Below are 17,079 nucleotides of genomic sequence, written 5' to 3' on the forward strand. Positions count from 1 at the left end.
ATCAATGTACAATTGATGTATATAGTGTATAAGTATATAGTGTTTCACTTTTTATATTCGTTAATTTAATTTCTTGAATGCTACTGCTAAATACACCTACTATACCATAAAAATAAAGCACGGTTGGTATTCTTTGTTTTTAACAAAGATAAAATAATCACAAAGATTTTCATCTTTGCTCACTTAAATATCTGCAATTCTTTTTTTATTTTATACTTTGTTACCTTGAAAGTCTTTGTTTTTTGTTTGGCTGTACTGCTTAGACAATTTGCAAAATAGTAAAACCAACATGACAAAAGAATTGTGATAAAATCGTGAATCGTGATATTTCTGAAAAAAATAGTGATATGATGTTTTTGCCATATCGTCCACCCATATGTCCCGGTAATAACTAGTGTCCTCATAAACTAGGCTTTTGTCAAACTAACACAACACACGGAAATTCTTCAGTCAAGTCAAACATCAAGAATATGTTATGATGGTCCTCATAAAACAGGTGTCCTCATAACACAGGTTTAAAGATTCACACAAAGTCTGTCTATACATTTATTCCTTGGATATATTTCTCACATTTTGTTGGATTGATATTGTTTTATAGCTCTTAGAGAAGGTGTTTCTGTATGTAAAGTGTTTTTCTAATTTTCAGATATCTCCTGAGACCCAGCTGTCATTGGACAACAGTGTTTGTGATGCGGTTACTGTGGGACTAGATGAGGTAAATGCAGTTGTAGCGTCTGGACCAATCAGACATACATTAATTGTTACATTTAACAAATAGTCTTTAAACACAACAGGCCAGCTACATGCTGGAGCTCTGGAGACAAACCCCCCCCAAAGCAACTAACACCCCAAAAGGGCTCAGTTGCCAGGACAACGATCTGATACCACAGGTTTTATTGCTTCAAGGAATGCACATCTGCCCATGCTACATTTGCCATAGGAAAGACACAATGACTATAGAAATGGACTCTTTCCTATTCATTCACAGACAAACCTTTCTTTGACCTTCCTATCACACATAGCCCAGGTCATTGTGTACAGTATTACTGCATTGTATTTTAATTTTGTCTGTTGTATTTGTATTCATCTTTCTACTGTTTTATGCATGTATTATGATAGATGACTAGTAGTATAACCAACCTATGTCATGCTTGGACTCTTTGAGTTCGTATTTTAATGATCTAAAAGATGGTGTAAATTAGATGTTGATACCTTTGCAACATGTTAGTGTTTTAAGAACCTTATTAGTTTTTGCATCAACACCCAATCGAATTACATATGCAAATTACCATGCTCACAGACAAAGAGTCGTAAACTTTCTCTCCAAAGGTGAAAGTTACCATTGGTTCATGGACCTCCTGGAGGCACAGCCTCCAGAGAGCTTAAAGGCATCGACCCCTCTCTCTTCTCTCTTTCTTCTCCTTACTCTTCACTTCTTCACTCATCTGCAACATCTTTTTTCGAGATTGCTGCTCGTGTGGAGGAACCCACGGGGAGCCGGAGCCGGCACAGGGCGTGCCCGGTGGGCCCGACAGGCCCAACATACAGAGCTGTGGCTCTCGACCACAAAGAGCCAGACAGTTCGACTTAACCCTGGAATTCATCTTCACGACTCGCCTCAGTCAGTCAGCGGTTCTTGGAGAACCTAAGAAGATGAGCTAGAACTCTTCAGGACTTCCCTAAGCGTGCGCCAGGCCTTGCGGCCTCGTCTTTCCATTCCCCAAAGATCACAGGACTTCAGCTGGGTCCCTCTCAGCTCTTGGTTCTTTCTCACTTTTCACATGGGAAGAAACTCCCAGTCACCAACGAGTCAGGACATCTTTGGAATTCATCACTCTTCAGACCCGGAAGAACGTGATTGCAATTCCAAACCCACCACTGCTCCAAACCATCAAGACGTTCAGAGACTGCATTTGGACACTTGTTCGATGACCAAGGCAATGCAAGTATCGTACACTTAACTAAACATACAGAGGTTTAGTATAAGCTGTAGACAGCACTGATGGTTTCACTCAGGTGGCTAACTGACTCTTTTCATAGCTTCATTTCCTTGTCTCTCTCTAACTGCTTCTCACTGACCATTCCCCCATGTATGAGTGATTTCATGTTTGTTTGTTTAGATTAGTTATGTGTTAGTCCTTCGTTAATAAACTATTGTGCACAAATTACATGAGTTTTGATTCTAATTATGCCTTGCAAATTAATGTCCCTTTACGATTCCAATTCGAGCTACTTGCTCTAATGCAATGGTACTTTAAGAAAGTTATTTTCTGTGGTCAAGAAAATATCATTTCTTAGAGTTGATATAAAGATTATACTGAATGTTCGCTGAGCGAACAGATTAGTTGATGGAACATTGATTCTGCTACAGTTACTACTGGCAGCTGATATAAGTAATTGTAATTAATCATAATTAATTGTAATTATTTATATACATTTCCCTTTGAGCTAAATCGCGACACAGTTGTGCTGCAAGAGAATGATCATATGAAGCAAAGACATGTTTGTGAGATCAAGACTGTTAAACCAATGTTATAAATGTCTAAAATAAATGAACCACCACTCTTGAAATGAACACACTGTCCCAGTCTGAAGTGCGAGATGTAGAGAAGGTATTTTTTATTTTTATTTTTTTCTGTTTAGAAAAACAAATGGTTTTGTTCATGTTTATTTTATTTGGATTACCATGTTAACTTATGTCACCTTGTTTTAAATATCACTACTATAACACATTAATTACTTTGCCATAATTATTGATACTCATTGGTTGAAAATATTTCTTTCTTTTTCTTTCAATTTAAGTGTTTAGTTGTAAGCTGTCAGTGATCCTTCAGTGTTAATGGACTCCAGTATTTGTGCAGCTACTGAAGGACTGAAAAAGGATAATTTCCAATTCCTTTGTCTTTAAAAGAATTTTTTGTTTTGTTTTGTTTTTTAACTTCAGTTGACTCCTGAGAAGGACCAGTTATCATTGGAGAATCAAGACCATGTTGAGAAGGATATGCAGGTTGAATGAAAATGCTTTTTTACTTGGTTTGGACATAAACATTGTTTGAGGCTCTTAATTTTGCTTTCATAGTACACCTTATTCTGGTGTGCATGACCACTCTCAGCAGACATGACTGTGATTGGCTACAATGATAAGCGCTTCACGCTCCTCACCGACCGTTCACACAATAGCACAACAGGAGTGTTTGAAAGCCTCGTGTGTCAACGGATCCCTAATACATCTGCACATGGACGGATCCGCTGACAGATGAGGCTTTCAGATGCTCCCGTTGTGCTTTTGTGTGAGCGCTCGGTGAGGAGCGTGAAACGCTTATTGTAGCCAATCACAGTCATGTCTGTTGAGCACGTGAACACTATGGCCAATCAACGATGTTTAAACATTGACTCGACAGCACTCAAATGTGAGTGGGAAATGGACATTTAAAAAATTTTCAGTACCGAAAGTACCAAACCTGGTACCTTTTGACAACTCTAATTCTTTCCACCTTATTTTTCAACACAGAAGTAAGCTGTCTTCTGTGAATGTGCGAGACTTCCTGTTCATTACCCGCTGTATGGAAATAACAAGAATAACAACAACGTGCTGTAAATGTTAGTACTGTTTGCACTAAAAACCAGTGTGTTCATTATTAAGATAATACATTAAAATAATATGGTAAGACACACCAATTTGCAACATCAAGCAGCAAAACGAGCATTTTTGTGCGACTAAATATAGCTGGAGGCAAATGACACCGGAAGCCAGGCACATTAAATTTACAAATGGCCAAGGCCACTCTTACTGGAAAAATATGGTGGATATGTTTGCTCCTTATTTTTTGCTCTTTAAGAATTGCCAATGCTGTATATTAATCATAAATATTTTGACAATAGGAAGTAAGTTCAGAGGAAGACGAGCTATCAGATGAGGAATACATACCGCAGTCTGAATCAGAAAATCAGTCAGCCAGTTCAGATCAATTGGCAACAAAACCAAGACCAAGCTATGAACAAACCAAGCTGCTCTCACATACAAGGGAAGCAGCATCCTCTAAGATTATTGAAGCTCTCAGATCAGATGCACCTACTCCAAATATATCTAAGGGCAAAGGAAAAGGAGTGTTACAGGCCAGAGAAGCAGCATGTATGAAGAGTCTGACTTACTTTGCCATGAGGAGCAGTTGACTGATGTTGAGACAGTGAATCAGATAGTTATGGTGAATGCCACAATCCCAGAAAGCAATGCTCAGAGGTCTGCAGGTCAGCAGATGTGCTTATGTCATCACCCCGATCACACAAGGAACAAGACAGTAGTGACAAGCATTTAAATGCCAAAAGGGCAGCAGTGTTGAGAGAAGAATTGAGTGAAAGCAGTGCTACTGTTATATCTTCGGAACTACTGAACAGATATAACAGAACTACTGTTATATCTGCGGGAAACCTCAGACTAAGTTGGCAGGCCATTTGAAAACTCATAAGGGTGAAGCTGAAGTTGCACAGGCTTTGTCGGTTCCAGTGCACTGCTCTAAAACTCAGAAACAAGGGCAACTATCAGCATAACACAGATGTTTTACAGGAGAGGGCGCTCTTAAAATGAAAAGGGCACCAAAAAGAGAATGTGATGCAAAGCAGTTTGTGCATTGCATGTACTGCAAAGGGATTTTTGTGATGAAAGATCTATGGCGTCATTTGAAAAGATGTCCCTCAAAACCTGCGGCAGACGGTGAAAACCAAGGGAGGATGAGAGTTTTGGGTCTGGCACATATCTCAAGGAGTTTGGAAAGTCTTAGGTGTGATGAAGCAGGATGAAATTTCCGCTGTTGTCAAAAATGACCTGAGTATTCTTCAGCTTGCACAGTCGTTCTTTAACAAACATGGACATGATCCTAGCAAATTTCAGTACAAGATTGTTGTTGACGTTGCGTAGAGAGTTTTCAATATACAGTCTTAAGGAAGCTGTGAAGCCTGCCAATTTTTATACACTCATTCAAGCTGTCCAGAGGGTGTCTGGCTATGATGGTGAGAGTCACTGCTACCATAGTCTCAGCCTCAGACGTCACGCTCACAGAACGTTGGCTAAACGTCTGATGCATATGGTACACTTAACTGGAAACACTTCAGGAATGTCGAAGTCGTCATCTGATTGGTTGAATTTTATCGGATTTCCGGGGGACGCGAGTGTCGCGTTTATTTCGGTCCGCCGGGAAACAAAGCGCAGACGTGTGATTACAGAAGAAAAACTGTTGTGTTTACATGAGTGATAATGAGCATTTATCAAGATCAGCTAAACGTAGGATTCTCAAAAGTATGCAAGGTTCACGGCATAGACTCTTTAAGAGATGTTCAGGAGTTTTGTTTGAGGCACTTAGTGGAGACAAAAAGAGATATAATGCAGACGCCATTGTTGTTATACGTGCACGAACAGATCAATGACTTACTGCTTGTTTTCTTCTCCTTCTTTGATTTTCTATGCTGACTGACTTGTTGCACACCGGTCTGTTGTTGTGGGGACATTTCCACGCCCCGAAACGTGACGCCGAACAAAACGAACTGTGATTGGTTGTTTGACATGTCGGTCAAACGGCCTTATGGGCGGGCCTTGGCCAAAGAAAGCTGCTATGAATTCCAGACCTTCAGCCGTCAGTCTGAAGGTCTGGCTACGCGAGACTACTGCTACCAAACCCCAACCCTTACTCTGAAACTGGGGCATTCACTGAATAAGATCTGCGAAATCATTCACTGCCGAGCACTGATGTCTGAGGACAAGGAGCTGATTACATCAACAGAGACCTTCAAAAACCTCTACTCCTCAAAGTGATCTGAGATGATCTCACACACTGCTTTGGTCACATTGAATGAAGCCAAATTTATTAAGCCATCAACACTTCCCTTTACCAAGGATGTACGGTTCCTTCATCAGTTCCTTAAGAAGACTGCATATACTGCATTTCACAAACTAAAAGAGATGCCATCTCCTCAAAACTACACAGAACTGGCCAAAGCAACTCTTGCCAGAATCATTGTATTCAACCCCAGACGGGTGGAGGAGGTCTCTAAAATGCCACTGAAGGGCTTCAATGAAAGGGACGGCACTTCTCTCGATGATGATGTTGCCATGGGCCTGAGTAAGTTTGAACAGAAACTCTGCAGCCATTTTAGTGGCGTTGAGATCAGGGGAAAAGGGGAAGAAAGGTTGCGGTTTTTCTCTCGCCTGATATGGTCAATGCCCTGATGCTGCTGGTCAGCAAGAGAAGTGAGTGTGGAGTGCTGGACACTAATGCTTTCTTGTTTGCCAGACCTAACTGCCAGAGTCACTACAGAGGTCAGGACTCCCTCAGAGTGTATGCAAGTGAATGTGGAGCTCAGAATCCAGAATTTCTCAGATGAACTCATCTATGCAAGCACGTGGCTACTCTCTCACAAATCCTAAACTGAAAAACAATGAATTAGATCAGGTTGCCGATTTCTTGGGGCATTATATTTGCATCCACCGCGACTATTACAGGCTGCCAGAAGCCACTACTCAGCTTGCTAAAATATCAACGTTACTGCTAGCCATGGAAAAGGGCCATCTTCCCGATCTTCAAGTCAAATCACTTGATGACACTGAGGTTGAAGGTATGTCCATCCTAGAGTAGGCAGTACAGTGTGGATCTTTTAACACTCATAGGGACATTTAAAGAAACTCTAATATGTTAATATGCTCTAATATGTTCACAGTGAATAAAAACAGAATAAAACATAACTCATACCACTCAACATGGTCATTGAACAGACCCATTGACAAAAGGCAGCAGACACTGAGGGAGAAAAAAAAAAAAACAGAGTCTGTATATTAGTTTGATTCCATTTCCCTCTAAGCCAACCACATTCATTTGCAGGAAGCACACCTGCAGGCAGCATAGACACGATTGATAAATAACACATCTGATTATGCTTTCAGAGGAGAGACGTCTAACTAATGATCACAAACACTATGACACTCAAATAAGGCGCCAATGAAAGCAGATGACAAAATAAAACCATCAAAGTCTGTGTTTGTAGAAATGAATGAAAATACAGCAGTGTTACAGGACGTAGTGTAATTTGGCAGGTTTCATAAATTATATGGTGGTGTTATCAGATTTTTCAGTACAGGTGTATATGTTTCTGATGTTCTAAAACTTCTACCTCTAAAACTCTAAAATAAAATGATTCTGATGATTCTCTGGCTGGAGCGGCAGGTGCTTTTAGTAGTGCTGGTATGTCAACTAACATTTATATATTATATATCAATATATACATATTTATAAACATTTTATATATTTATAAAATACACTTGTGGCCAAAATTATTAGAACTAGTATTAGAACTAGTATTTTCACCAGCTAAAAACTGGTTTTAAGTCAGTTTTTTCTATCTTTTGCTGTAGTGTGTCAGTAGGAAATATCACATTTACATTTCCAAACATTCATTTTGCCATTAATTGTAATAATCCACTGAGATTTTTTGTTTGCACAAGCAGTCAGACAAAAACCATTGCTCCACACAGAGATCTGATCTCATCATCATCCAGTCTATTTGGAATGACATGATGAAACAGAACAAACTGGGCTAAATCCAAAAGAGCTGTGGCAACATCTCCAGATGGTTCAAACAACTTAATGATTTGAATTGAAATTGAATTTTCTTTTCTGGGTGAACTATCTCTTTAAAGTCAAAAACAGATAAATTATTGATTGAATTTAAGTTTATCAGGCCAAATCCTTTTGAATGTGTTGTTTGTAATGTTTCTTCTGTTTGATTTCTGAGTTTCCTGAGCATCATATAACTGATTTCTTGCAGCTGTTAAGGAGATGCCCATTGAGAAAACCTCTGTTCCTCAAGGTACCAGGGTTAAAATTACAATACTTCTATTAATGTACAGTGGAATCGAAATTGGAGACCGATCTATAAATACTTGATTAATTTTTTTCAAAATTATATTGTTAATCTTTATCGCTCAAAATTTGAAGGAACATTAGCTGTAGGTATACAACTGTTATATTAAACATGTTTGATAATATCCAAGGTTTTTACAAAAAAAAAATATATATATATGTTGTGTAAAACACAGTAATAAGAATTAGAGAACTGTAACAAATGTAGCATGAAAGAAGATTACAGCTAAAATTGGAGGGTTACAACTGTCAGAAATGAGTAGGAAGTGTAGAGGCGTCTGTTTTGAGTGAGCACATCTGCATAGCAGGACATCACTGTATCTCAGATTGTGCTGGTGTGATCTTGGTTCACTCTTCTTCCAATTTCATCTATACTTTTAACTGTAGGGGGTTTCTCAGCCATATTTTATTTGCCTAGGATTTTCTAGAGATTTTGAGTTGGGTTTAGTTCAGGACTCTGGTCTGGCCATTTCACTGAACATGACAATGTTTCCCATCTAAACTCTTCCCATCTAAGCTCTCATCACTATGTGAACTTTAGACTAGTTTTCCTCTATCCTCACAACATGCTTCTCAGCAAAGGTTAGTCTAGCAAAAGGAAACCCTAGCAATGGAGTGGACAAAGAGTGTGCTTGTCAAATGCTTAAGTTACGGCTGTAATGAAGCATTTTAAGGCACATATAGCCAAAGGAAAATTGGCCACAATAACTGAGTGCCAGCAGTGTTGAGGAGTGCTTGAAAAACCCAAAATAAGTGATATAACATCCTGTTCTCATTTGATGTCGTTCTATTAAGATGAGCACTTTGGTGGTTGTTTTAGGTATTTTTCATAGTGCAGTATAAGAACTTTACTCTAGACATCTCAAAGTTTAGCTTACGGGAATAGTTTGTCAAAATATGGCAATTCCTGTCCTTTTGTCACTTACATGTTGTTCCAAACCCACATGGACCTCTTCAATGGAACAGAAAGGAGATGTTTAGCAGACTGTTTTGGCCAGTGTCATCCTCAAACACCACCGATATTCACTGCATGGAAGCTGTGGCTTTCTGAAATATTCTGCTAAACATCTCCTTTGTGTTCCACTTAAGAGAATAAGTCATACGGGTTTGGAACAACATGAGTGACAAAAGGCCTGAATTGTCATATTTGCAGTAATGGTCCCTTAAGGAGAAAGCTATATCTCTACATAATGCTGCAGTTAATGCATGTTGAGTGAGTTAATCATACACATTTCAGTGCCTGTTTGATGACTGCTTCACAACCTCTTTAAATGTTTTGCAGATCTTTCCACTGTTTTGAATGGTTTACATTCTTGCCATTTTAATAATGCCAAAAAACATTTTATTTTGTTTATTCATTTATTTTTAAGACTACACAAGTGTTTTATTGTTCATGTTTTGAAGTTTGTTGATGTCACTTTTCTCCTTAAAATGGCATGCCATGCTTATAAAACAGAAAGGGGGTAAAAATGTTATTTAAAGGTGCAGTTAAATTGCTTCTAAAACACACTGGCAGTGGTCTTTTTTGTCTTGTTAGTTCTGTTACGTTTAAGATCAGGCACTCTTTATTCACCTTGGTCTTGGTAATGCAGCATAGGGTCATGTTTGTGTGTTGTGTATTGGCCTGTGCCAGTAATTCACGTTGGTCCCTATAATGTTGGAAGGTGTACAGTTGTGTATTGTGTTAAAGATCAGGCACTCTATATTCACCTTGGTCTTGGTAATGTAGCATAGTTGTCATGTTCATTTGTTGTGTATGTACAAGTCCCTGTAAAACACATTGGTCTCTGTAATCCAGGGAATTGACACAATTTGTGTATTGTAAAATGAGTGTCCTTATTAACTTGTAGGACCCTACAAATCCCAGTTATGTAATGGACGGGAACATTTTACAAGGGGTGTGGCGGTCCTGGAGTACCACCGAAATATCATGTTGTCATATTATCCTTTTTATTGTGTGTAGAGGGAATTCTAAGCCAGATTCTTCATCTGCAGATTAAAATGAATTATTTGATCGTTAATAGTTTTTCTCTGTAGGGCATTGGGAAAGATGCGTCCCCTTAAACCACCATATAACTAGTTTGGCGCTCAAAGTCTTGCTAAACCACAAAAACCAGTGTGTGTGTGAAAAAAAAAAATCAGATGTAATACCTTTTGTAATCATTAACATTTTTCAAAAGTAACTAATTTAATTGCACATTTTTTTCTCAGTAACTGCAACTAATTACAATTCTGTTTATTTTTTAATTAAATTAAAAAAACTGCGAAGCAGTTTGAAGAATCAGTCTCTCTAAACCCCTCCTTTCCGTGAGCCCTCACTGCTGTGATTGGTCAGATGGCGCAGTCCTTTATGATTGGTCTACCGCGTACAGCGTGTCGGAAAACGAAACGCCCATTGCCATAACTGACTGACAGCCTTGGATACTTGTCAATATGGCATCAATTTTACCATAACAATTCCAGCCAGACTCTGATGATGAAACGGCTGAAGTGGCTGATCGACAAGTTAGCACGGTCTACCGTGGAAAGTGCTCGCAATTTGCTTTTATAACCGAACCGGGCACACCTCTGTGTTGTAAACTTCAACATTGTATAATGCATTACGCGGCTTTCACACCGAACGCGGAAAGCGCTGCGCTGGCCACTGGGTTCAGTGCAGCCCTTCAGAGCGCAGCGGCAAAAGTTTATTTGAACAACTCGTTTGAACTTTGTCTGCGGCGTGCGCGCTCCACTGCGCGTGCGCTTTGGTCGAGACCGAAACAAGCCGTCCTGGCAGGGTGGAAGCAATTAAAACGAATGGGTTTCATAGCACAGCACTTCCCGCATTCGGTGTTAAAGCAGCTTCGTGCGCCACCCGTTATCATTACTCCAACTAATGAGACAGACAGACAGTCAAGCTGCATCAATCACAAATTGTCAGACTACAGTGGGTCCACATCTGAACAACAGAACTACACAAGCCTGATTTAGCCGGTTAGCATGACATGTGCAGGGTTGTTACACAACATAACATACACAACTACGTATTTTCAACGATCGCTAGAAAATACAATCTTTGTAGATTCATCATCTTTTGGAAGTGAATATAAAAAATTTTACTCACAGCGTATGATACAGCGTCTTCTGTATAATGTACGTTTAAATTTCCATGTGACGTAAACCCCATGGAAATGTATGGGCAGGCAAGTTGTTCGCGACGTAGAACGTGGGCGGACATTATGCAAATCTTTTACTTCGTGACGTGTGGCCGTAACAGAAAAATATTTGAAATCCTGACGACTCGTTTAGGCAAATGTGAGTCGACTCTTTTTTTTGATAGACAATAACTTTATGTATCGTGCACTGTCGGCTTCACAACTTTGCAGATAGTTTATGTTCACATACAGCTACATGACACACTACATGAAAGATCATATTTGAAACGCATAATAGGGGCACTTAAAATTTTCACTGACAGTCCAAATGTAGCCAAGCCACTAGAAGGCGATGTTGAACCTACGATGGCAGACAGGACTCTGATTAGCAGCGTTTCAATTGTTTGGCGTGCAGGTGGTTGTCCGTGGCTGGAAGAACAATCGCTGTTGATTTTTTAGATGCGCGTCTTAGACGTTTTCATGCTGGTTATTCTGATTTAAATACTTTGTGGATACTGAATGATCAACACTGCATATTGTACGTGAGTGTCAATGATTGACTGGTGGTTTAAGTGAATCATTTTATTGTATAAAACAATTTGTAACACTTTTGTATAGAAGTAATTATAATTATGTGATTGCTCTTAGCCAACTGAGATGTTTTGAGACTTGTTTTGAGATTTGTTGGCCTGGGTTGGACGAGTGGCGGACGCTGAATGAGCGGTACAATGTGCTGCACGTGGGGGTTGACGATCTGTGGTAGGTCGTTTTATTGTGTAAAATGATAATTAGAATATCCTTGTATGCGCTAATTTACTATCCTTATAAATGAGAGTGTTAAAACTCTTTCCTTTTTTTAGGAAGTGTATTGTGATGATTATAGCCCCTTTATGGTGTATGTGTATGATCAGCTAACCGTTTCAAAGGTAATTATTTTAATGGTTATTGTGAGGCTAGGATAGCTAGCATTTTAACATTGATTGTAATAAATATAGACAGTGGTTTCTATTTGAAATTGTAATGTGTGTTTTTCTTATGTGTGTAATTTTAATTGTCCAATTTAAGAATGTGGGATTGTATAACTTGGACTGACAAATTGTGTTTTGCTGCTTATTGTTGTTTTCTCTTTTTTAGAGTTTGTTTCAGTCCCGCTTAGTTGATCACTGTTTTTCCCGCCATCATTTCTTTGTGTATTTTGTTTTGCAAGTATTATATTTTTGAGTGTTGCCTAGGACCTGTCTTTTGTATTTTGATTTTGATTTTCTTTTGTGTCCTAGCGAGGCCTTGACGTATAGCCTTGCTCAGTGTGATTACAGAAGAGGGGTATTCACACTTCCATATGCACAAGTGTGGGTTGTTAAGAGTGTCTGAATTTTATTTTTTCAAGTCAGTGTGCTGTGTAAGAAGATCGTAATTTCTCTTGGGTTTATTGTATTTTTTTGAACACAATTAGATATGATTATATTTATTGTATTTAATACAAGTGAATTATTTATAGTAATTCTGCCTTGAGCATATTCATTGAATTGAATAGCCGTGCGGGACCCCTCATTTGGTGGACTTGGGATCTCCTACCCAGAGTAAATTGGAGTGGCATAGTCGAAGATAGTTCCAACAAAGATAAACGTATCGAGTAACCCGTTACACAAATTTTGCTTTGTTTTAGCCTAGACGTCAGGGCTATGTTTGAACGGCTAATAGACGTCTTTTAATTGCAAAATTGCTTGCTGGGACTAGAATGTTAGAGTACGAATGTTTATTGCGTATCTATGTCCTATAATAATAAAGGCAAATTCGTAAAATACTCAAAACTATCATTCAAACAAGGCTTTAGAAATTCGGTAACAATCAAATAATTCACGAACAACTATTGGTGTAAGAACACAAAAATATATTTAAAAACATGAATACTTACATGGTAGAATGTCTGTGGGTGGCTTATGCTCGAATTGTCTGGTAACAACCATAAGCATGTTAAGAGGGTTAAAACGAAACTAACGTTTGACATCCGGATGTACTGAAATCCACCACTAGTGAAGAAGACGCCTCTCACATGTGCAGTGCATCGACTTCAAACGCATTTCGTAGTTTTTTTTTTTTTTTTAAACGAGTTATTTTCGATGTTCCACACAGCAAGCACCAAGGAGACTACATGGAAGCTTTGTCGACATTTAAAGTAATAAGCAGAAATTTAATTCGTGTGTAAAATGGATGCAAACCGTAAACTGTCGAGACTTCCAGAGGGTAAGAATAAAGCTGCAAGTTGCAAGTTATGGATTTTTAAGCTTACTCTTTGAAGCATATAAATTGAATAATAATAAATGATCATGCAATTTCTAAATGCTATATAAGGCATTAAAAGCAAATGCATAGGGACAACACAGTTATGGTTTAAGATTTGCATTGATTTTCTTAGTTTTACTGCTGTTTATTTAATCAGAACTCTGAACAACACATTTAACACCTTTATGTGCCATAAAACTGATGGCATTTCAGCTTATATGTACAAAATAGTGCTTATTTGGAAAAATGTGTAAAGATACAGCTAGACATGTACATTTCTCACATGCAAATCTTACACATACAAAAATACATAGCAACAATCAATATCAACAAAAATGTTACTTGCAAAAGTGGTTCAGTTTGTTTAGTTTTTCACAGTACATGCTCTTTCAAAGCAGATTCACAAAGAATAACACAAATCCCTGATTAAGTAAACAGTGTAAATGATGATGATGATGAAGACACTTCATCATGTCATTGTAAATATTTCATTATTTAAACATGTTAACACTTCCAGTTTTGTCAGCATACAGTATTGTACTACAAAACCCTGGACTTCATATTAAACAAGTGATAAAAATGTACAACAGAAGGAATTTCTAAAAATACTTTTTTTTTTTTTTTTTTTTAAATAAAGTGCTACGTTACGCTGTTCCTGGTCATCAAGTATAACAAAACAATAAATAAATAAATCATATTTACAATACAATACAATAGCAGTGCATGAAAGTGTTTGGATACTGATTATAGCTTGTTATATAAGAACATACTTTTTTCTGCAGTCATACACTCTGTCTGTAGAGAAAAGTTGTGTCCTAAATAGACACATGCCCACAGCTTTAGATAACAGATGTTTTCACAGGAGTGTTTTTTCTGATTGTAAGCGTAACCAGAGTCAGAACCAGCAGAAACACATACACAAGCAGTCCAGTACTCATGATCCAATACATTACAGCTGGAAAAGGAAAGATGGCAAGAGTGCACAGTTTTTTAAAATGTTTTTAAACTCATCGCATAAATATTTTATAAAGCTCTCAATGCATCCTGTTTTACTTACGAACTTGATACTCCATATCACCAGTTTTGTCTTTATCTGTGCTGTCTGTTTTTTTCTTTGATTCTGTACTAGATTCTGTAGAGGATATTGAAAGGTTAGTCACACAGTTTAGCATCAATTTGCTGTTCAAATCATGATGAATAAAACTCAGCAGTCCACTTTATTTTCCACAAATCCATTGAACTTCTCTCACCTGTGACTGTCACTGTGATCAAGATGTTTCCTTCAGAGTCCAGAATTCTGTATGTTCCTGCATCATTGGCTGTAAATGCACTGATGATCAGGTTCCCATCACTGATTGTCATTCTTTTATTCTGAACTCCATCGGTTGTCCCCCAATCCTCCACCCACTCTGTGCCTCTTGTGCTCTGATGCTGCACTTTATCAGCATTTGGCAACAGAACATCCAGCTTCAGCTCCTCGCCAGTTTTCACAGCAATCTCATCTGAGGAGAAACACAAAGACATTAATCATTATTATAATAATGTCAAGGCCATAAGCACATTAATCTGAAAATGAAACTTGTCCCATTCAGAGTCTCTGCTGGTTACGTGTAATACCACACGGTTACTAAAGAAAGACTAGAAAGCTCATGTTGATAGTTTGATCTGTGTTGACTTTACCATGAATATGAAGTTGGTATTCCCTGATTTTCTGCTTCTGCTCTGGCTGATCATTGTGGTAAAAGACTCTCAAAATGTACTTTCCAGCATCAGTGAAGATCAGATCCTTGATGACGATGTCACAGCTGCCTTGTTTAAATACTCTGCCACTACATTCTTCAGTCTGACAGACAGGGATGGTTTTTGACCAACTGTTCAAACTAATTCGAAAAATCTCTTTGGCCTCAATTTCACATGGCAGTGTGACGCTGCCTCCCTTTTTTCCTGTCACAGATACAGTGGTGGATCCTGCAAATACAGATGAATTCAATACAAAGTATTAGTACTCAAAAAATATATATACATGTGGTATCTTTATTTATTCTATGTAATCAATGCTACATAAAATAAAGAGTTCATTTATCTTTTGTTCAAGATGTTTCACTGCACATTCAACTGGAATATTTATCATCAGAAATGTCTGTAAAGATTAAAATTTAAGGTTGCTGATTTGTGCTATGATCTATTGTTTGTGAAAATTAAATTATGCAATATGCACAAACATTACAGTAAGAGATGAGTGTCTGAATCCCATCTATTCTCACTTTTGTCAGAGTTTAGAACGGTTCACCTTATGAGACAGTTTTGTCTTGTTGGTCTTTCTAAACTCACAAACAACCCTCATTCATTTTGACAACACAGCGCTAGAGCTGTCACACCCCTGTGGATGTTTGTGTTGGTTTCTCCCCTGTTGCCCATATTTGGTCCTTCCTGTTCCTATCCTATCCTGTTCCCACACCTGTCTATGTTTCATTACCCTGTCTTTATAATTTGGATTGAGTTCAGTGTTTAGTGTCCAATCTTAATGTTATGCTGGTGTGTGCTTCTTTGCTGTTCCTGTACCTGTTCCTGAGTTACCGTTTATGGATGTTTTTTTTAAAGACTTTTTGTTATATTTCATCTTCCTACATCTCATTCCACACACAACTGTGACAAGAGCAGATAGTAGTGAATTCCTTAACATCCCTGACCAAACAATGTTTATTAATAGATGAATGGCAAAGTCAGTGATATGCTGAAAAAATTTACAATCAATCTTCAGATGTTTAGTAAAATCATTTGGCTCAGTGATGCAACAAAATTAAATCCTGACAATGAAAATAAAAAAAAAAAAAAAAAAAAACATAAATGATACTGACCACTGACAAAGCTCAGCAACAGCACCAGTTTCAACCAGATAAACCTGATGATAATACAGACAGTTATGTGACAGATTAATTCACATCACAAAGACATTAAATACTTTGCTGAGTGATACAATACTACATAACTGACAGTCAACTCTGAACGTTCACTTTAACACATGTAGATCTGATAAAATGATAAGAGAATAAGACATATTAATCGGAATATTTTGTTTAATAGCTATTAATACTCAAACAATGATCTTTCAAACTCGGCAAAATGGACACAAATTGAAAGTTCATGAAATTATTTTTCCTGCTACAAACTAATCGTGTCGTCGGAGTAATGTAGAACAGTCTAATTATTATATTAATAACCGCACTACCGTTATCCGTCAATCACTGTTTATAATAAACATACTCACTTCCGCAACAAAACACTCAATAATAACAATAACACTCAGGCTGGATTAATATTTAAAAACAAACACTTACATGGTAGAAGTTCTGCATGGGTCCTGTTCTGGCGTTAAAACGTGGGAGAAAAGCTGCAGGGTTTAAGCGAAAACTTTGTAGATAACGTTACTATAAACTGCGTATGATATGTCGTCAGTAAGCCTTTGTTTTATCCCCCCCCCCCCCCACCCCCTTTACCACCCACCGCCCTTTAAACTTTCTTTCTCTTTCCACAAACAAAACATGTGTACATTGTAATCGTAACTCCTCGTTTTACTTCCATTAAAGATTTAGCAAACACATAACCATATTCTTTTTAACTGCAGGAAACATTTTAAACGCTTGACACAGTTTCTCTATTCTCTGTCTTTAAAGTGTACTTGAACCTCTTTTTTGTCATGTCTCAGTCTTGCATTAGCGTACTTTCACACTGTTTTAGGAAGCCAGATAGAATAT

General features: G+C 37.9%; 1 protein-coding gene across 1 annotated transcript; it reads right to left on the bottom strand.

Moving 5' to 3' along the window:
• Window positions 1-13,509: 13,509 nt before the first annotated feature.
• LOC127181411 (uncharacterized) lies at window positions 13,510-16,794 on the bottom strand. Its single transcript, XM_051136148.1, has 6 exons — window positions 16,663-16,794; window positions 16,183-16,226; window positions 15,005-15,292; window positions 14,575-14,826; window positions 14,382-14,456; window positions 13,510-14,279 (listed from the first exon to the last, which is right to left on the bottom strand). Coding segments are annotated over exons 1-6 (777 nt in total). The 5' UTR covers window positions 16,665-16,794; the 3' UTR covers window positions 13,510-14,163.
• Window positions 16,795-17,079: the final 285 nt, after the last annotated feature.

The sequence above is a fragment of the Labeo rohita genome, chromosome 19 (genome assembly GCF_022985175.1).
Source record: "Labeo rohita strain BAU-BD-2019 chromosome 19, IGBB_LRoh.1.0, whole genome shotgun sequence".
Classification (NCBI taxonomy): Eukaryota; Metazoa; Chordata; class Actinopteri; order Cypriniformes; family Cyprinidae; genus Labeo; species Labeo rohita.

Excerpts from the sequence above, each read along its gene's own strand:
- LOC127181411 (XM_051136148.1), bottom strand. Across the intron at positions 15,293-16,182 it reads GTTGCTGAGCTTTGTCAGTG|GATCCACCACTGTATCTGTG; the intron begins GTCAGTATCATT and ends CTGTATTTGCAG. Across the intron at positions 14,280-14,381 it reads TGATATGGAGTATCAAGTTC|CTGTAATGTATTGGATCATG; the intron begins GTAAGTAAAACA and ends TTCCTTTTCCAG.